This window comes from Balaenoptera acutorostrata, chromosome 5 (assembly GCF_949987535.1).
Source record: "Balaenoptera acutorostrata chromosome 5, mBalAcu1.1, whole genome shotgun sequence".
NCBI lineage: Eukaryota > Metazoa > Chordata > Mammalia > Artiodactyla > Balaenopteridae > Balaenoptera > Balaenoptera acutorostrata.
This window is the reverse complement of record NC_080068.1, coordinates 117,368,103-117,389,183: the sequence shown is the minus strand read 5'-3', so window position 1 is coordinate 117,389,183 and position 21,081 is coordinate 117,368,103. Positions and strand designations below refer to the sequence as shown.

At 37.4% G+C, this 21,081-nt stretch overlaps 1 protein-coding gene across 17 annotated transcripts in view; it reads left to right on the top strand.

The window, feature by feature from the left end:
• CAMK2D (calcium/calmodulin dependent protein kinase II delta) overlaps positions 1-21,081 on the top strand; it is a 281,455-nt gene that overhangs the window by 68,292 nt on the left and 192,082 nt on the right. For all 17 annotated transcript variants that reach the window (XM_028168705.2, XM_057546259.1, XM_057546254.1 and 14 more), the window contains exon 3: positions 19,296-19,355. In XM_028168705.2, the coding sequence (XP_028024506.2) occupies positions 19,296-19,355 (60 nt within the window). The remainder of the gene's footprint in view (positions 1-19,295; positions 19,356-21,081) is intronic.

Genomic DNA, 21,081 nt, shown 5'->3' with positions numbered 1-21,081 from the left:
CAAGAAGGAAAAGTTCAGTCACTATTAGGTTTGTGATAGAGTTTTCATATAGGTTAATTGTTAGGATTTTTTCATTGGGCATGAACGAAGCCTTTGACAGGTAAAGTTCTTAGTTCTATTAGTGGCATTGGTAGTAAGTTGTTTTTAAATCACCATTCTTTATCCCTAAATACATCTTCCTTAACCTTTTTGTGTAATTAACTTTTATCAGGCTTTGCAAAGAAACACACACCAAATATTGTACCTTTTTCCAGTATGCGTTAGAGATATATAAAGTGTTCTTTAGCTTATCTTCAGATACATCATTTTGAGTGTAACTGAGGCCTTCCTTCCGTTTCCTCCTTTCTTCCTTCTCTCTTCTTTCCTAAGTGGTTTGGATATTATTATCTTTGTCTTAAAGAACCAGTGAGTCAGACAGCTACTATGAAGTTGATCTCATTATAAAGAATGTATGCTGGGGCGTTTCTAAGAAATTCAATTTTACATTGCAATGGGGAGTTGATGTTTCCTTGCTTGTGCTTTAGTTTCAAACTTGTATTGAGAGATTTGCCTTAAATTTTTTTTTTTTTTTAATGCTTTGAAATGAGAGTTGTTAAAACTCAATGTAACTTTTAAAAATCTTGATTTCTCCCTAGCTGTGGTTAAGGGATATGACTTAGTATTTCTGTTTTCTTTCATGTGTTATTGTTGATTTTTTAACTTAGAGCAGAAAAGCAGAGACTGAGGAATATATCACTAGTCTGTATGGCAGACATGTAGAGAAGAGTTAAAAGAAGAGGGGCTTGGGAGAAGCAAGCATTTAAAAGACAATAGCATAGCACAGGGAGATCAGCTCGGTGCTTTGTGACCACCTAGAGGGGTGGGATGGGGGGGTATAGGGAGGGTGGGAGGGAAGGAGATGCAAGAAGGAGGCTTTCTTATTCAGATGGTTTTGTCTTGTCTGACTCTTAAGCAGCCTCTGGATTGATTGACCAGGTTATTCTCATATCTCTGCGGCCACCTGGAGAAAGAAATAAGCCAAGTTCTATCAGAAGCAGTCTCCATTCTTTTTTTACTCCTACTTTCATGTTTTTTCTATATGTTTTTTCCCTGTTTATTCACGAATTCATTTAGTAAATTTTTATTGCTTACTTGCTATGTGCCAGACACTCTCTTAGGTGTAGGGTATAAAATGGTGAACAAAAATCAGGAAATCTGCTGTACTGGACCTTACAGTTTATTGCAGAGATAGATCATTAAAAAAAAACAAAACTCTTACAACTAAATGAAAAAATCGCAAGTGCGGCACGTAACTATGAAGTCGAATCTTTGCTATGTGTGAGCAAGAATAGGGGATTTCAGCATGTTAGAAATGGCTTCCTTGAAGAGAAAAATACTTGTTTTAGAATGTGGAGAATAAGTAGATTTAAATCGAAGAGAGGTGGAATGAGTATTCCAGCAGAGGGGACACATGCACAAAGATTCTGAGGCAGGAGAATTCATAGCGTACTTGAGGAACAGAGAAGTCAAGCCAGTGTGGCTGGAGCAGTGTGCATAGGGACGTGGAGGAAAGTAAGTAATGGAGGGAAAAAGGGGAGGAGTCGGTGAACTGGGGGTCCTGATGGTTGGAAGAGGTTACCTGGAAAGTGTTGAGTGAACAGTTTGGAAAGTGAGCAGTTTGGTGGTTGGAGATCAGGATGTTTACCTTCCTGCTTCTGGGGGAGGATGACCAAGTATCAGGGAATGACTGCTCGAGGGGTGACTGAACTGGAATGGAGGTGAAGATCACTGGGGACGAAGAGGTCAAGGAACTGGGAGGCTGTGACCAGTTACCCTTGTGTGTGTGGAAGTAGCCCAACGTGTTGTGTTGGCAGGCTTTGGGTGAAGTAGAAGACCGGCTAGATGCCGAGTCTTTAATAAATAAAGTAGACTGAATGGTTGGGGTGGAGGGAACCGCTTAATCCAAATAACCATTTCATAAGATTTGAATGGTTTGTGTGATAGAGATAGCCTGGAGTTTGAGTGATATTTTCCCCACATTTTCATTATATTTTGGCCAATATATAGATATATCAAAATCACAGCTAAAGGAGTCTCCCCATTTGGCTTGTAAATTCCAAGAAGACGGGAATTGTGTCTGTATAGATCTGTATAGATCTTCTTGTATTACCAAAAGGCAAATGGTAGACATCAATGAATAAAGCATGGTGATAAATTATGAATGAAGTAAATATAACACAGCTGTTTTGGATGGAAGATTTCATTGTTTTTCTTTTCACAAAAGCCTGCACATTTTATGAACTTTCACATGGCTACCTGAGTGACTCTGTGACTATAGTTACCTTTGCATGTACATTTACATAGCAGTCTCATGTTTTTTTCTTTCAGAAGTGAACTTTTTAATCAGAATAATTAATTTTCCTCTGATTCTATGAGAACTTTACCATTGATGCAGATATTCTGAGGAGCCAATTAGTCACATCATTTTAAAAGAGATTGCACAGAGTATACTTTGGTATGACTGGGATATATTTTGTCTGGAAGGGATATTCCCTCTCCCCAAATTCAAGTTTGTCAGCTTTTATCATTCATCTAGCCAGCCAGTCGGCCACCTCTCTGTACCAAGCAGTTGCTTGAGGGACTCAATTGCTTGAGTCTACAGAAGTCTATAAACTATGATTTTAAAGTCAAAAGGAGTATGTTATGTATATGCAAAGGAAAAGACTAGCAAGACCTGCATCAAAATGTAAATAATGGTATATCTGGGTAGTGGAGTTTTTGTTTGTTTGTTTTTTATTTTGGCCACGCTGCACGGCCTGTGGGATCTCAGTTCCCCGACCAGGGATTGAACCCAGGCCACGGCAGTGCAAGCACTGAATCCTCACCACTAGACCACCAGGGAGCTCCCTGGGTAGTGGAGTTTTAAATGATATTTATTTCTTTTAGCTGAAATGTGGTATGTATGTATATATAAAACATGTGTGTGTATGTGTGTGTATGTGTGTATATATATACATATATTTTTTTCTAGTTAGAATCTATCATTTTTATAAGATTTTCTAGAAAAATAATATTGGAGTAAAAGGAACAAGGATGGAGACAAACAAGGCAGGAATAATTAGGCTACGTGAAAAGGAGAAAAGGTTTATTGTGTAGGAGATAGGTGAGTTGTCAAGGGTGGAATATGCAGGGTGTACTATCACCACGTACTCGATTCTACTGCAAGCAGCAGATTCAGGATGCTCTCTTCAGTGGCCTCCGGTCACAGTCCCACACTTCCAGGTCACTTGGCAGAATTCCTAGAGTCTCAAGTTTTAAAGGAGCAAATAGTATGGGTTTCTCCCTAGTGCCTCTGGCGTTTTATTCCCTGGGGAAGAGGTAGCCATTGATTTCTTTTAACTGTGATGCAGAAAACCCCAATAAGCTCCTAGGGCTTCCCCTGCCCCCTTTACAGCTGTTAGGGAGCCATGTTTTGATTCTGATAATACCTGTGGATTAACACAAATCAGAAATTGTTTTCAGTGTCACTCTATCTACAGCAGCTGGGCAGTGGGTCTGTTCATTTCACGTGGGAGTGGACGTTAACTTCACATGTCAATCCAGGACAGGTTTTTGCCTGACAGCTTTAAAGTTTACCACATAGAGGCAAACGTTTTCCTCTTTCAGAGTTTAGAAGGCACCAGAGTCAATTTAGGTGGCATTTAATATGCCTCCTTGTAAACTGTGGGCCTTGGGCCAGGCAGGGTTGCAAAGAGTTCTTGCTTTAGAGCTGGCCCAGTTTGTAATGCCATGCCAATGCCAAACACATGTTCTAAATGATGCAGCACTTACCTGAGACAGAGCATTCTAGGTAAAAGATAAATATTCATTCTCAATGAATGACGAAGGATGACATCTAGAATGACGATAAATTAAGAATACCACTCTCTTAAGTCCAAGGAATTCTGTCCTGCATTTCATATGCATTATACTTTCAGGATCAGAAAGAATAAGATGACACACTTTTAAAGTGTAAGTTATTTAGAAAAATTTTAGGTGATTGGAAAGGACACATGAAATGCTCTCATGTAATGAGAACCTAGACTGTTCTTCATAGCTCTGCTTTCAAAGGAAATTGAACATGGAACTCTGAAAGCAGAGGAATGGGATGTGAAGGAAATAATATTCAGTAAATCCAAGTTCTAGGTGGTTACAGATTTGTTAAAGAAAATATATCTAATCTATGACTATTATATTAAAATATAGTAATTAGATCATTTGCACCCCACTGACACTACCCTTCTCAGCTCCCTCAAACCCACTGTACCTATTCACCTCTGCCCTAGATGAAGTCTTGGTCAGATTTCAGAGCTTTGCAGTTCCTTTTAGTCACAAGAACAGTCTCGTTTCTCAGAAATGTAAAAGTCCTGACCAGTGTAATATTATTTAAAACTTCTCCCCTCTCCCAAGTCAAGCTTGTTTCAGGTTCGAGAGCTTCCATGGCGCATGGAAGGGGTGTGATAACCCAACGCTTTTTGTCACCCCCCTTCCTCTCCCACTCACTGGCCCTCCAGGACAGAGCTGTAAGGATCTGTGCAAGTCTAATTCCAGTGGTACCGTTGTAATCTGCACTGCTGCCATCTGATGGATGCATGATTGCTGACTCTCCCTCAAGGGGCATCTTTGTGGGTTTTTGGACAGTTCCTCCTAGGGACCTCTGTCGGTAGTTATGCTGTTGATGACCATGCTTCCCCTGGCCGGCTGTTTTTAACTGCCTTTCCTGCTCCTGGGCTTCTGGCCTTCCACCCGTGTTGGGATCACATTGCCTCCCCAGGTGGGCCTCTTGGGGATTGCCTCTTGTAAGACAGTCAATCCCTCCTGTGGGCCCACAATCAGTTTTCAGAGAAACATGCATCTTTGTCTGCCATAGGTGGAAGTATGGCCTGATCTCAAAGCACTCCTTTAGCCAGCCACAGTTTTATGCCTTTAGAGTTAGGTTTAAAATAAGTAGCTGTTCTTAAATTTCTCAAAATGTAAGGGATGCACCTCTTCCAGTATTTCTCTGAGTCACCCTGAATTTGGTACCCTTGGGTAAGCTCCATTCCAGCGTTGGGTAGGAGGGGATGCAGGGTGTTCTGACGATTCTTTCCAGAGCAGTTCTCCCTGGTGGTCTCATTACCTGCTCCGATACAGCTGGAAATGAGCAATGGGTTCATGACAGAGATTGGCTTCAACTGAAGTTGAAGTTGGGAAGTACTGAATATATGGTTTTAGCACCCTGTACCTGACAATTGTTTTGTTTTTAGCTTTCAGGATTTCAGCTAAAACTGAGACAATTTCATTTTAATATCTTGTTTCAGTAGTGGTTTTTCTATCTCATTTAGGTGGCTACATTAAACCTCATATTTATGCAGGTAGGAAATAAAAGCATCCATAAAATTCGGTAAACTAGGAATATATGATTAAAATATGTAGAGACAAGAATTTTAGGTGTCTTGAATTTTTTAACTTGGGGAGTACACTTTAATAAATGATAGTTTCACTTTCCTTCTCCAATTCAAAGGCTATTGTTATTACTAAAACCAATAATTCCTAGTTTAATTACTGTTGACAGTTCATGAGTAGCTAGACTATAAGCTACTTTGCCTTAAAAACATCATTCAGTGTCCTGTCTCTGCTTAATAGAAATGCTTAATAATATGTTAATAAAATATGTTGATAAAATGCTTAATAATATGTTAATAATAAATATGTCTGACATAGGAGTTTTTTCCCCTTAACTATAAAAATAAGTTATCTCAAATCTGTAGTATTCTCATAGGATAGAAAGGAATGAGTATAGTTTTTCACATATATAAATTTGCTGTTTTTTGCCCGTATTCCTGGCAGAGCCTCTACTGAAAGCCATTTTTTCCCCCTGATTTTCAACTTGGTGATCTTTTTTCTGTGGTTTGTCATGCACAACCGATGTAATATAAGATGTGTATGGCTATTTAATGACTAGTTTTAATAATATAAATGAGTTTCTATTTACTTAAAGAGGAAAGTTAATACACATTTTGTGTGGTTTTTTAAGTTTAGAATTTAAGCAGTAATTCATCTTTCCCTTTTTTTCGTAAGAATAATAAAGAGTATGGAACCAGGTTTAGTAGGGCCTGAAGCTTATGCAATTTGGGACATTCTCTAAGGAAAAGAAAAGAAAATTATAAATACAGAATTAAACTCAAAATATGTATTTAGAATGAAAATAGTCACAAGAAATTGTGTTTTAGCTGACAGATAATGCAAAGCACAACAAAGTCCAGAAAAATAGCAAAAATAAACCTTGCTCTTTCTTCTCTGTGCACATACTTGCAGGGTGAACTGTAGTACAAGTTTATATCATGATGCAGCTCTGGGGTGTCCCGTCATCCCATGGCAGGCTGGGACGTGGACATACTCCTGGAAACATCCCTACATTGGGATGACTAGCAATAACATAATTATACCCAGAAGTGACTGTAAACCAGGTAAATGTATCATTAAATCCAAACTAAATTGTATCTTCAGCTCAACTTCCCCTTAGCTAGATCTCAAAAATGTTCATGCCCACTTCAGTATCACTCAACACAAGGGGAAGTGTGATGGAGGGAATGGAAAGAAATAATGGTTGTAACTGATGGTGTTAAAATATCTTGTTCTGCAAGTTTTATGAAAACACATGATCATGTAGCTAAGATCCTTTCAGTGGCCTGTGCCTCTGAAAGGCCCTGAGGTTTAAGCTTTGTTAGCTTTGCAGTTATCTCTGGGGGAAACTCATTCACAGAAAAATGGATAACCGAATGTTCCAGATGCTTAAAGGAACCATAAAAATCCATGTTTCTTACATTTCTTTCCTACAGCCTTCTAAATTATTATCCAAAGTTATTCTTTTATTTCTATTTTTAATGTTAATATTAAACTACATAAGGAAGAAGTCCTCTGGAAAACTGTATAAATATTTTATACTTTTCATGTTTTGAATAAATTGTGTTCTTAACTATTAGTAGAACATGTTTAAGAATAGCAAAATATGTTTACCACAATAAGAAAAGCTAAAAAGAATAGCAAATCCCTGAAGTAAATGCTCTCTTGTGTTACTGTGCATCTGCCTGTAAACCATCTAGGCCACTGGAAAAAAATGGTAAAGTGTGGATTGTATATGCTTTGTTTCTCTTCTGGGTCCTTTTAGTCTCTAGGTAGTAAGTTTGAAAGATTTAATGCAACATGTCTCAAGTGATTTAGCTCTATTATGCCTAAACAGGAAATTGGAATTGTGCAGCAAATCCTTCCAAAACAAGTAAAATTACACCTGGGGAGAGTGCTATGGTATAGACCAAATTGTGGAGACTGAGGGCAGAATAACATATTATACAAAATTTATCTCATTGCCTCTTTACAGGAGTATAATTAGAATATTTTTAAAAAATGTGTATGGATTAAATTATTATTATTATTCTTTTAAGATTTTTAAAAATTTATTTATGGCTGCATTGGGTCTTCATTGCTGCGCACGGGCTTTCTCTAGTTGCAACAAGCTGGGGCTGTTCTTCATTGCGGTGCACGGGCTTCTCATTGCTGTGGCTTCTCTTGCTGCGGAGCACAGGCTCAAGGCACACGGGCTTCAGTAGTTGTGGTACGTGGGCTCAGTAGTTGTGGCTCACAGGCTCTAGAGCGCAGGCTCAGTAGTTGTGGCACACGGACTTAGTTGCTCTGCGGCATGTGGGATCTTCCCGGACCAGGGATCGAACCCGTGTCCTCTGCTTTGGCAGGCGGATTCTTAACCACTGTGCCACCAGGGAAGTCCTGAATTAAATTATTGATGTACAATTAAAATTATGCTCTTTACAGGAGTGTACTTAGAATATTTTTTTAAAATTTGTATGGATTAAATTATTGATGTACAATTAAATTATTGATGTATAGATACATGGAAATATCTTTAATTCTTAATATGCATTGACTAATACCCTCGTAACTTGTTTCTGTAGGGATTTGTTTTTTATTGATATATTAACAATCACTTAAGACATAGTAGTTTAAAATGGTGCTATTGACAGACAGTCACCTGTTGTGTGTGAACTCTGTCTGACACCTTGTGTCCTAAATGTCATCTTGGTAAGTTTTGCTCTCCTCCAGTGGACCAGTCTTGACTGTGGCCTGCTGTGGGGACTTTTCCTGGCTGTCTGCCTGTTCTAGATACCACCCTTTTGTTCCTAGACTTCTGGTTTGCTTCTCCTGGTGGGGTCCTCTGGTGACCCTCGCAATACTAGTTCCATGCCCTAGAACGTGCAGTGTGTGATATCTCCACGTCAGCAGAGTGGTAGATACACAGGCAGGCAGAGGTACCCCTCTGAGGCAATGCCATCAGAGGCTGCGAACCTAGGGGGAGATCTGGCTAAGGTCATCGAGTGCTACAAGGGATGTCAGCAGGGCTTCCTGCCCATTCCCCTTTATCATCCAGAGGAAATCTACACTCCAGCAACAGTCTCATTTTCAGTGCTTTGTGCCCTGTGTCTGTTCTACACAATTAAGTTCCTGCTTCCCCTCCCAAAGGATAACAGCTCAGTTCAAATTCCTCAGCCCATCACCTAGAACTAGTGAGAGGCCTACTAAGAGACTGTCCTAAGACTTCTGTTAGGTCTGAATGGAGTGTTCCCATCTCCTCACTACATTTTTGGTAGCTGTGTAGATATTCTATATAATCAGATATTAAACAAACTTTTATATGAAAGTATTTTGTATAAATTACTGTTTACTATTTGCAATTTTATTTTATTTATTTATTTAAAAAATACATTTATTTTTAAATCTTAATACCTTATGGTTGCCATTTTAAAATTTATTTCATTTTCTTTTTTTTTTAAAGACAGTGAAATAGAAAGTCTTTTTATTTATTTATTTATTTATTTATTTATGGCTGTGTTGGGTCTTCGTTTCTGTGCGAGGGCTTTCTCTAGTTGTGGCAAGTGGGGGCCACTCTTCATCGCGGTGCGCGGGCCTCTCACTATCGCGGCCTCTCTTGTTGCGGAACACAGGCTCCAGACGTGCAGGCTCAGTAATTGTGGCTCACGGGCCTAGTTGCTCCGCGGCATGTGGGATCTTCCCAGACCAGGGCTCGAACCCGTGTCCCCTGCATTGGCAGGCAGATTCTCAACCACTGCGCCACCAGGGAAGTCCCTGCAATTTTAAAAGATCTATAACATATTGTATTCTTGTTTAAATTGCTGCTGAACAGGAGCCTTATAAGATAGGGATTTTGTCTTACATTTGAATAATTTTGTTTAAAGCATTATTTTCATAGATACAATGTCATGTCTTTGAACGAATACCATTATTGTGGTGGAAGAGGGAAAATATTTCTCCTGTAGGACAGTGTAAGAATGGTGCTATCAGATTTCACTATTCCTTTACAGATCTAGGAAATAGTCTAAATATATTATCTACCAGCTCCCTCTGAAACAATATAATGTGATATATTATTTATCAGAACAGCATTTATTTTGGTTGTGTGAAATGGATTAATGAAAGAATATCGTTAGTTTCTGTGTAACTGGTTAATTTAATTTGTTTAAAAGTTTTACACTTAGGCAAATAAAAAATGTTTCCTGTATTCTTATTTAGTTTTGAGCTATTTAGAGTATACCATAAAATTGAATAACTATGAGCTTTTGTCCATATTTTACTGTATTGATTTTATCTCTTTCTGACCACTGATATCAGTGGTTCTCCCACTATTTCAGTTGGCCTGAATAGCATAATCAAATGATTTTATGGAAAATCTATTTTCATAGTATATGAGTTCATGTAAAATGAATAATATTTGATGGAATTAATATACTTTTTAATGTATCTTTTAGGAATCTAGTTCTTTTAAAGTTGGACAGATTTTTAGTAATAATAATGATGATACTGTGATTTATTGATTTCCTACTTTTTTCCAAATACAGTGCTTGATGTTAGATATTTTATGCCCATTTGACAGAAGAATCTTTTGAGAGGTCAGGGAACTTTGGCAACCAGATAGCAACTCTTGTCTGCTCTGCTCTGAAACCTGAGATCTTCCTCTCCCTCCAGGATATTAGTGGGCAGCAGAAGTGATGGGAAGTGACCAATACCTGATGTCAGAAAGAATCTAGGTCAAATACATAGTTTAAAAAATCAATTTTATGGTATGGATTAAACATAGTTCAAAATAAACCGGTAACGTGAAAGTATAATATTTAATTATGAATTTTAAAAACCTTTTGTTAAATGAATATGACAGCTTTAAATCCATATACATCATGCTCAGGTTTTATAATGAAGTGAGCCTTTAAATAGTTCCTTTTAACTTACAATGTGGTTTTAAATATGACCTACTTAAGTGGACAGAATTTATATTCCTACCAGAGGAAGGCCTCATTTAGCTAGAAGTAATTTCTCTAACAAGAAAAATGTATTCAGAATGTAATCCCAAGACCTCCAGGAATATGACTTCTATCTAAGTATCCATATTATTATAGGGCTCCAGAATCCATATACTAAAGATTGTACCTTTTATTCAGAGAAGATCTCTTCAGGTACTCACTGCCAGGTTATTTGTGGTGGTTTTATATTTTTATATCCCTGTTGGAGAAATTCAAAGCAATAAGAGATGGCAGCAAAAAAGTGTGAAGAAATTGAAAAGGTATAATAAACAGATGCAGCAATACAAAACGTGCAGTGGTTTATATCCATGTTGTTGAATCTTCCCTCTTCTGAGAATGGATAACCAGCCAGGTTTGGTTTTAGAGGGGGAACAGGAGAGTCTCTTACTTGAGACTCTTGTTGCTTAGAAACCGAACAAATGTGAAAAAAGGTTGAGAATCAAGTTGGGCTGGTTGTAGTGCAGAAGAGAGAGAAGCAGGATTCACATAGGTAGATCTGAGGCATTGACCTCAAACTGGAGCATTGGGCCAGGGAAGAACCAAGGAGATGGGAGCAGGGAAGGCAGTAGCTTAAGCTGGGAAGCCCAAAGGCCAGCAGAACAAAAAGTAATGATGGAATTGGATTTTAAACTTTCCATTTTTATGGGCCTCAGAGATGACTCCTCCATAATTTCTGTATAAGATGATTTTAGGGGTGGAGATGTTTGTAGGAAGGGGGAGCTAGAAGAGTTAAACCCTCTTGGGTGTAGCAAACCCATGTCTTCCTTAGGCTGTATGTTTACACGTTTGTGTGAATGTGCGTGTGCCTGTGTGTGTGTGTGTGTTGTTGTGGAGGGAGAGGTGATAAGTGACCAATTATGACGGAAGGCCAAACTCCTCCCCTGCCCAAACCATCCGTCGGCATTGCCTGTGCTTGCAAGATCATTCCACACGCGGGGACGGGGGCAGATTGGGACACAGGGCAGGGACCTGTGGGCTTTCACACCTCAGCAGCCTCTGAGGGCTTCACTGAAATACTGCAGAGTAATAATGAAAGCTAATAATGATGACCCTATGATGTCAAAAACATTAAATTATATGTCATCTATGTAAGAAAGCAATGACTATTAGATCACGCCCCCTAACACACACACACTCAAGAGGTTAACGTTTTAAAGCTTTATCACTTGCGGGGGTAGTTACTTTTAAAATTTACTTACTGATAAAAACTCATTCCCTGAGGCTGCCAGATAAATAAGTTGTTGCTTTACGTAGCTTTAATGATACTCTTATTTCTTTTCGAAGGTGATTCAAGGCTAGCACTTTAATTTCACTTGTGATCAGAGTTATTTTGCATAAAGATTAAAATTTGACTTGGAACAGGAGTGAAGGATTTGTTTTATTAGGTCCAAATTCACATTTTTTACCTCACTTGAAATAAAATATCTTATTAAGTATCGAAAAGTACCTTAAAGCTGGAAGGAAATAACATTTTCTCAAAATTCTCAGAAACTTTTTAAAAATCCGGAGTTCTCTGTACTGGGTAATACTATTCCCCACTGATTCTTTGTCAAAACTGAACAATAATATATTTTCCTTAAGGCATTTTTATACGGTAAGTCTTCAACCATATATTGCTAACAGCATGTACCTTATCAGGCCTGACAAGATGGCAGCTTGACGGGTTATACTTTTATTCATATAACATTGTGGACTTGAGCTTCAGAGGAAGAATAAAGTGAAACTATTATAGGTTGAGTACTTTAATAAATATTAAATGATAAATGAAGCTGGTTCTACACTAGCTGTAGGGTGTGTGGATAATAAAAGAAAATCTTCAAATGGTGATACACAGTATTATGGATGTCTTTCTTGCCTTTTGTAATCTGTCTTTGCCTCTTACCATTGTAGTTGTAAGTGCTGGGAATGATGAGGTAGGGTGTATGATTTTTTTTTTGCCCACTGAATTAAAAGTAGAGGAAATTTTAAATGTAAAACTAATTTTTCTCTGTAGCAGGATAAATACAGAAGTGCGCTTTGGTAATAATAGGCACTTCATCACTCCTCCTCACCTACCTACTCCCTCCAAAGTCGTGAACTTAATTGAAGCGTGAAGCACGCCAGGCAATATGCATTTCCATTTAATGAAAACTTTAGTTCTGTCATCATGTTTGAGATGTCACAACATGCCCTGATGGAAGAGTGCAGAATGCCTTATGTTTCATAGGAGATCACTAAGTGATGCGATTGTATGGAAGAAAAAGTAAGTGAAGCTGGTTATCAGAGAGAAGCTCTTGAAAACCCCAGTCCTCGTAGTCAGATGCAGTACACACCCTCTAAGATGGCCCCGACGGTCCTTGCTTCCTGCTATTCCTGCCCTTCTATAATTACTTCCCCTTAAAAGTGGGCCAGCTTAGTGACTTGCTTCTAACCAAGCACATATGGCAAGTGTGATATCCGTCACTTCCTGGGGTTAGTCTAGATGAGATAGGGCCTTCCCTTTTGCGAGCAGACTCTTTCCCTTGTTGGCTTTGATGAAGCAAGTTCCCGTGTTGGCACGTGGCAAGGAAGTGAGGGCAGCCAGCGGCCAGCCAGGAGCTAAGACCCTCAGCTCAACAACTCTTGAGGAACTAAATACTGCCTCCAACCATGTGGGCTCAGAAGCAGATCCTTCCCAGTTAAGACTTTCGATGAGACCCCAGCCCTGGCTGACACCTTCACTGCAGCCTTGTGAGAGACCCTAAAGCAAAGGGCTCAGTTAAAATATGCCCAGGTTCCTGACACACAGAAAACGCAAGATTAAAAATACGTACTGTTTTAAGCTTCTAAGTTTGTAGTAATTTTTAATATAGTGATAGAAAACTAATACTTAGGTCTATTAGTTAGCTAGAGGCTGTCATAACAAAGTACCACAGATGAGGTGGCTTGAATGACAGAAATTTATTTTCTCATATTATGGAGGCTAGAAATCTAAGATCAGGTGTTGGCAGGGTTGGTTTCTTCTGAGGCCTCTCTGTTTGGCTTGTAGATGGCCGTCTTCTCCCTGTGTCTTCACATGGTCTTCCCACTTGGCATGTCAGTGTCCTAAACTCTTTAACTCTGTTTCTTTTAAGGCCACCAGTCGTATGGCATCGGGGTCTACCTTAATGACCTCATTCTAACTTAATTACCCCCTTTAAAGACCCTATCTCCAAATACAGTCTCATTCTGGGGTACTGGGGGTTAGTTCAGCATATGAGTTTTACAGGGACACAGTCAGTCCATAAGAATAGGCTATATAAAATTCTATAATTATGTTTATCTCTTTAGCTAAGACACTATACCACTCACTTATTGTCCAAAGGTCTTTTGCTACCTTGTTTTTCTTTATTTTCACATGATTATATATGTATTAGATGATGTATAGCTCACATGGTTTAGCATATATATTTGCATTTTGCTGTCTCCATAACAAAATTATAATTCCTATAAGCATGTATTTTTTCATATGCTTTACATAGGCTACTTTACAGTATTTAAGATGGTGTTAGATACATTTTCAAAATCTGGTTTAACATTTTGTGTCTATTTGTATATTTCTAAATAACAGTATTCTAGAAGTAGCTTGTCTTAAGAATGAAGACTGTTGGCAGGGCAGGCATAAAGATGTAGACATAGAGGATGGACTGGAGGACGGGGAGAGGAAACTGGAAGCTGGGGCGAAGTGAGAGTAGCATCAACATGTATACACTACCGAATGTAAAATAGCTAGCTAGTGGGAAGCAGCCGCATAGCACAGGGAGATCAGCTCGGGGGTTTGCGATGACCTGGAGAAGTGGGATAGGGAGGGTGGGAGGGAGGGTCAAGAGGGAGGGGATATATGTATGCATATGGCTGATTCACTTTGTTGTACAACAGAAACTGACACAGTATTGTGAAGCAATTATACTCCAATAAAGATCTATTTAAAAAAATAAAAATAAAAAAGATTTAAAAAAAAAAGAATAAGCTTTGGGGATCCCAGAGGGAGTAAGACACAGGACCCACCCTTAAAGAATTTACGCCCTCATGAGGAAGCTATAAGGGCTTTCCTTCCATGAAATTTGAGGTCATTCCAAAATATTTTGCAGACTGTGGAAGGAAAGGGTCTGACTCTCAATGATTTAACAAACATGGATACCATTAAAATATTTGACTTCTTAAAAAAAAAAAAAAAGAATGAAGACTGTTAAAAAGATAGGGGGTTTGAAGAATTTATATTTATTTGAAGTGCTTGTAGTTCTAGATGGTAAGGCCAGAGAATATCTGTCTTTATATTTGGTAATCCAGGTATAATGGATATACTGTTAGATCCTATCCAATACTATACTGATTCTTTAAAACACTATTTCATTTTGAGCTATCTGTAACACTATATATGTTTAAAATATTTTCCTAAATTGTCAAAAAAATAAGTATTATTATGAAATAGTTCTTTATAATGTATACCAGTGGTTCTCAAAGTGTGGCCCATAGACCCAGGAGTCCCCAAAACCCTCTTAGGGGATCTACAAGGTCAAAACTATTTTCATAATAAAACTAAGACATTATCTGCCCCTTTTTTGGTATGCGTTGACATTTATACATATTACGCAAAAGAAATAGTTCATAAAATTGCCGAGGCCTTTGCATGAATCAAGGCAGTGACATCAGACTATACTATTGGACTCTATTTTTCAACAACATGCACTCATAGACCAAAAAAAAAAAAAACTCATTTCACTTAAAATTGTACTTGATGAACCAATTAAAATTATTACTGTTATTAAATTTTGACCTTCCATCACACATCTCTGGAACATTCTGCATGACTCAGTGGGAAGAATGCATAAAGCACCTCTATTCCATATTAAAGTACAATGATTATCTCAAGGAAAAACACCTGCACAGTTGTTTGAGTTGGAAGCTGAATTAGCTGTTTTTTCATGGAACACCATTTTTATTTGAAATAACAACTGAACAGCTAGCTATGATTATTCAGATTTAGGTTTTCGACAGACATTTTCTCAAAAATGAACAAAGTGAGCCTATCGCTTCAAGGAAAACAACGGATAGCATTTATTGCCAATAACACAGTTCAAGCTTTCAAACAAAAATTAGAATTTTGGAAAACTTGTATCTGCCCGTGAGAACTACACTCATTCCCAAATTTAAAGAATTTTCTGACGAGATTAATGGTGATATTAACAGTTGTTACTTTTCTGATAGTGTGTAATGAAATGTGTCAGCAAAAACTATATAACATACTGAACCAATATTTTCCAGATGACCACTGCATCATATTTTAAAATTATGCCTGAGTAAAAGACTCAAAGTGCAAGAAAGAACAATGGATTTTAATGTAGCAGGGTAAAATTTTATTACATTGGACAATATACAGTGTTGAAAATAAATTTGACTTAAAGTTTATAACTTCATTGTTATGATTCATAAAGTTTATTGATAAGGTTTCAGGTTTCACATTGCAACTAACCTTTAAGAAACTACGATTCATGGAGTTTTGGTATAATATTAAAGAATAACATCCACAATTATCTGAAAAAGCTATTACGACACTTCTTCTTTGTCCAACTATGTAACCTTGTGAGTCAGATTCTCTTCATATACACAACATATTGCAGCATATTGAATATAGAAGCAAACACGAGAATACAGCTGTTGTCCATTAAGCCAGACATCAAAGAGATTGGAAAAATTTAACAGTGCCACTCTTCTCACTTTTTTTGGAGGGGAGAGGGGAATATAGTATTTTTCATGAAAAATATGTTACTGTGCTGGAGTTGGAAAACCAGCATTTTGCTACCATCATAGTAAAGACTGGTTCAGGCAAGAATCATCACTGATGCTAAATCTAGGGGGAAATTTTTATGAAGAGCAAGATGTTTTCATGGTCTTAAAATGTCTTCCCACATACTTGTTAGTTATAAAGGAAAATTAAAAAGATAACTATTTAGCAAAGAAATTCAACAGCACCTTGACCTGTGATCCAAGTTATCATCGCTTTTGAGGAGCAGTTGGACAATGTGTATCTCCAGATGTGATAGCCTGAGAAGGATAATGTTCTAGCTGAGAACACATAGCTGAGAACACATGTTGTAGCTGCAAACACATAGCCTCAATCAAATCATGAGTAAGCATTTGACAAAACCAAAATGAGAAATAGTCTCTTTAAAAAATAGACATGATGGTATTCTTCAAAAATGTCAGGTCATTAAAAGACAAAGGGAAACTGTGGAAATATTCCAGATTAAAGGAGCTAAAGAGAAATGACAACTAAATGCTGTATCTGACCCTAGACTGGATCCTGCATTAAAAGGAGAAAAATGCTATAAAGGACATCATTGGGTTAAATTGAGAAAATTGGAGTGTGGATGGTAAATTATTGTCTTAATGTTAAATTTGCTGAAGTTGATAACTGTACTATGATTGTAAGAGAATATCACAATTCTTAGTAATACACACTGAAATTTTAGGGGTAAAGGACCTTGATGTTTATAACTTACCTTCAACTGGTTCATTAAAAATTATTTTGGGGGCTTCCCTGGTGGCGCAGTGGTTAAGAATCTGCCTGCCAATGCAGAGGACACGGGTTCGAGCCCTGGTCTGGGAAGATCCCACATGCCGCGGAGCAACTGGGCCCGTGAGCCACAACTACTGAGCCTGCGCGTCTGGAGCCTGTGCTCCGCAACAGGAGAGGCCGCGACAGTGAGAGGCCCGCGCACCGCGATGAAGAGAGGCCCCCGCTCGCCGCAACTGGAGAAAGCCCTCGCACAGAAACGAAGACCCAACACAGCCATAAATAAATAAATTTAAAAAAATTATTTTGGGTATAAATATAAACATTTATATTTATATATACATGTGTGTCAATTAGATAAATATATGTATACATATACACGAACATATACAGGGAGGGAGAGAGTGTAAATGATGTAAAAAATGGGTAAAATGTTAATAATGTGTCTGAATAAACAGTACACAGGTGTTTTTTGTACTATGCTTTTTTAAAATTAATTTTTATTTGAGTATAGTTGCTTTACAATGTTGTATTAGTTTCTACTGTACAGCAAAATGAATCAGTTATATATATATATATATATATATATCACCTCTTTTATGGTTTTCCTTCCCATTTAGGTCACCACAGTGCATTAAGTAGTTCCCTGTGCTATACAGTATGTTCTCATTAGTTACCTATTTTATACATAGTATCAATAATGTATATGTGTCAATCCCAATCTCCTAATTCCTCCCCCCCCCCTTGGTATCCATACATTTGTTCTCTACGTCTGTGTCTCTATTTCTGCTTTGCGTATAAGATCATCTATACCATTTTTCTAGGTTCCACATATATGCGTTAATAGATGATACTTGTTTTTCTCTTTCTGACTTAACTTCACCCTGTATATGACACTCTGTACACGCTGTATGACACTCTCTAGGTGCATCCACATCTCTACAAATGACCCAATTTCATTCCTTTTTATGGCTGAGTAATATTCCATTGCATATATGTGCCACATCTTCTTTTATCCATTCCTCTGTTGATGGACATTTAGGTTGCTTCCATGTCCTGGCTATTGTAAATAGTGCTGCAATGAATATTGGGGTGCATGTTGTACTATTCTTATTCTTTAAATTTTCTGTAAGTTTCAGTTTTTTCCAAATAAAAGTTTAAAAGTTAAATGCAGTCACTTATGTTAATGTAATGGGTTCATTATTGTTTTTAAGTGAATTTATGAATATATGTTTAAAGTTTGCCTCAATTTTATTTCTAATAAAATAAACATTAATAGATCTAATCCACATAAACAAAGGCTTCGGGGGGGGGGGGTCCTTGATAATTTTTAAGAGTGTTAAGGGGTTCTGAGACCACAGAGTTTGAGGACCATTGGCATAAACTGTGTGGGTTGTTAGGTAGGTGCCCCCCTCATTCTCTTAAGGCTGTTTTATGACACTAGTTAATGAGAGCAGATTTGGTAGATGCCACTTATGAATATTATAATCTTAACCTCTCTCTGCCTTAGTTTTTGTACTTGTAAAGTAGGGATAATAATATTGCCTATCTTAGAGGGCTATTGTAAGGTTTAAATCATTTCCTCTATGTAAAGGCTTTCAATAAGGACCACACTCTACAGTACTGTTCTTTTATTGGCAACATGTATTTCTGCGGTGTTCTTGCCTCTCTCTGCCATTTATTTTGTGTTTTGGCTAGTGATTTTGGTTATAATTATGTGCATATGAACTACTACAAAGAAACCAAGAAGAGTATCAGATGATTTTTTAAATGCAAGTTTACCGTAGTCTGTGCCCCTTCAAGGAAATGGTTAGGGAAACACAGCAGGGTGGAGACGAGCAAGCAGTTTGGTGTTTGGAGAGTTCTTGATATATGGAAAAGCGCCATATGTCTAGAAAGTTGGACCCAAAATTGTGGGAAGAGTATTTGATAGAAAATATGACGGGACAGGGAACACTTTGTTGTTAGGGATAAACTGGGATTAACCTTATTTAGCAGTGGTTCCATTGGCATTCCATTTGCCAGATAGGTATCCTTTGCTTAAATGTGTATGTCTATATTGGCGTATTTAAGTTGTTGTAACAGTATATACCTAGGGTAAGGATAAGAAAGAATACTATTGTTTTGTGCCATTTTTACTGTTTTCCCCAGCAAAAGTCTGAATTCAGCTCTGTTTTATGCCTCATTCTATCAAGCTTCAAGCAAATAAAAACAGATTGTTGAACTATTGTGTTCACCTAATTCCAAATTCAAATGATGACTTTAAAAAAAAAAAAAAAAAGAAACCAAAGGATAAGTAAATGTGAAGGCTTTATGTCATTTTAATATGCTGTTTATTGTCATTTAATCTCTTTTGCTAAATGCTGTGATTTATTTTTCTATTTTTTTTTTAATAGATCATCAGAAACTGGAAAGGGAAGCTAGAATCTGCCGTCTTTTGAAGCACCCCAATATTGGTAAGGACATGTTTTCAGTATATTTTAAATATTAACTAAAATTTTACATTATGTAATTTTACCACAATTTAAAAAATATTAATTTAATAAACTAGAATATTTGCAATTAACAAATAGGTTCCTAACTTTTGATCTTGGTTACATTTGTTTCTTCAAAGTTTTTTAAGTTTTTCAAAAGATAGCAGTTCTTTCTTACAAACACTTTAAAAATAATATAGGGTATTACTAGTTGAATAGTGCTTTTATGTATCTTTAAGGATTGTTCAGCTGCTGCTACTGAAGTGCAGAGAGACAGAACTTAGGCCATTATATTAGTCACCTAAGTTACTTTTCACCTATCCTGTAAAATGTTTATCTCGTAATCACTGATTCTATTCAAGAAACTAGTAAAATTGTTTTAGAATATTATCCCTCATGAATATAATAGCATGATAATGTTCAAAACTGAAAAATGTTGATGAATATAAAACAAATGCAAGAAAGAAACAAAGGAAAGAAGAAGCTATATTCTGTGACAATAGTTTTATTTTCGAAAAATGTTACTGTCCCAGCTCTGTCAGTTCTACTGTCAGCCAAAGTATTTCTGACATGCAAGGTGTGAGAGAGGGAGTAATCATGAAGTAGAATTAGCAAAATCATTCACTGAGAAGGTTTATATTTCTCTGTTTTTATGTATAGGGCCATTCAGTGTCTATTCCTTCCCTGAAGTTTATAGTATCCTGCATTTTGTGGGTTACTTAAATAGACACTAACAAGTAAATCTGATGCATTAACAAACTAACAGCTGTCTAATAAGTGCCTTCTGGTTTAGAGAGAAAACAAAACAACCTCTGAAATGTAAATATACCTTTTTATAAGTATTTTACCCTGATAAAAGTCTATGGCATTTCTTGGTTGGCTGTATTATTTTCCTAGGGCTGTCATAACAAAGTACCACACACTGGGTAGCTTAAACAGAGAAATGTATTTTCTCATAATTCTGGAAACAAGAAGTCTGAGGTCAAGGTGTAGGGAGGGTTGGTTTCTTCTGAGACCTCTCTCCTTGTCTTGTAGGTGGCCATCTTCTCCTTGTGTTTTTACATGGTCTTCCTTCTGTATGATGTCTCTTTTTTAATTTCTTCTTCGTGTAAGGCCACTAATCATATTGGATTAGGGTCCATCCTAATGACCTCGTTTTAACTTAACTACTCTTTTAAAGACCCTAGCTCCAAATATAGTCCCATGCTGAGGTACTGGGAGTTAGGATTTCAACGTGAATTTTGGAGGGACACAATTCAGCCCATAATATTGACTAAAGAGAAATTATACAATAATGACCCACTATATTTCAAAGAGTGCTTTCCTTGCTCAGGTTTAAGATAAAATGCAATTTTAGTTTACTGAACTTGTTATTCTTATGAAGGAGAGTTTTTTTTTGCTTGTTCATTTTGTTTTTAATCAGGATCCTTCTATGAAACTCAATTTTTTAAAAAATAAATTTATTTTATTTTATTTATTTTTGGCCGCATTGGGTCTTCGTTGCTGCACGCGGGCTTTCTCTAGTTGCGGCGAGTGGGGGCTATTCTTTGTTGTAGTGTGCAGGCTTCTCACTGTGGTGGCTTCTCTTGTTGCGGAGCATGGGCTCTAGGTGTGTGGGCTTCAGTAGTTGTGGCTTGCGGGCTCTAGAGCGGAGGCTCAGTAGTTGTGATGCACAGGCTTAGTTGCTCTGCGGCATGTGGGATCTTCC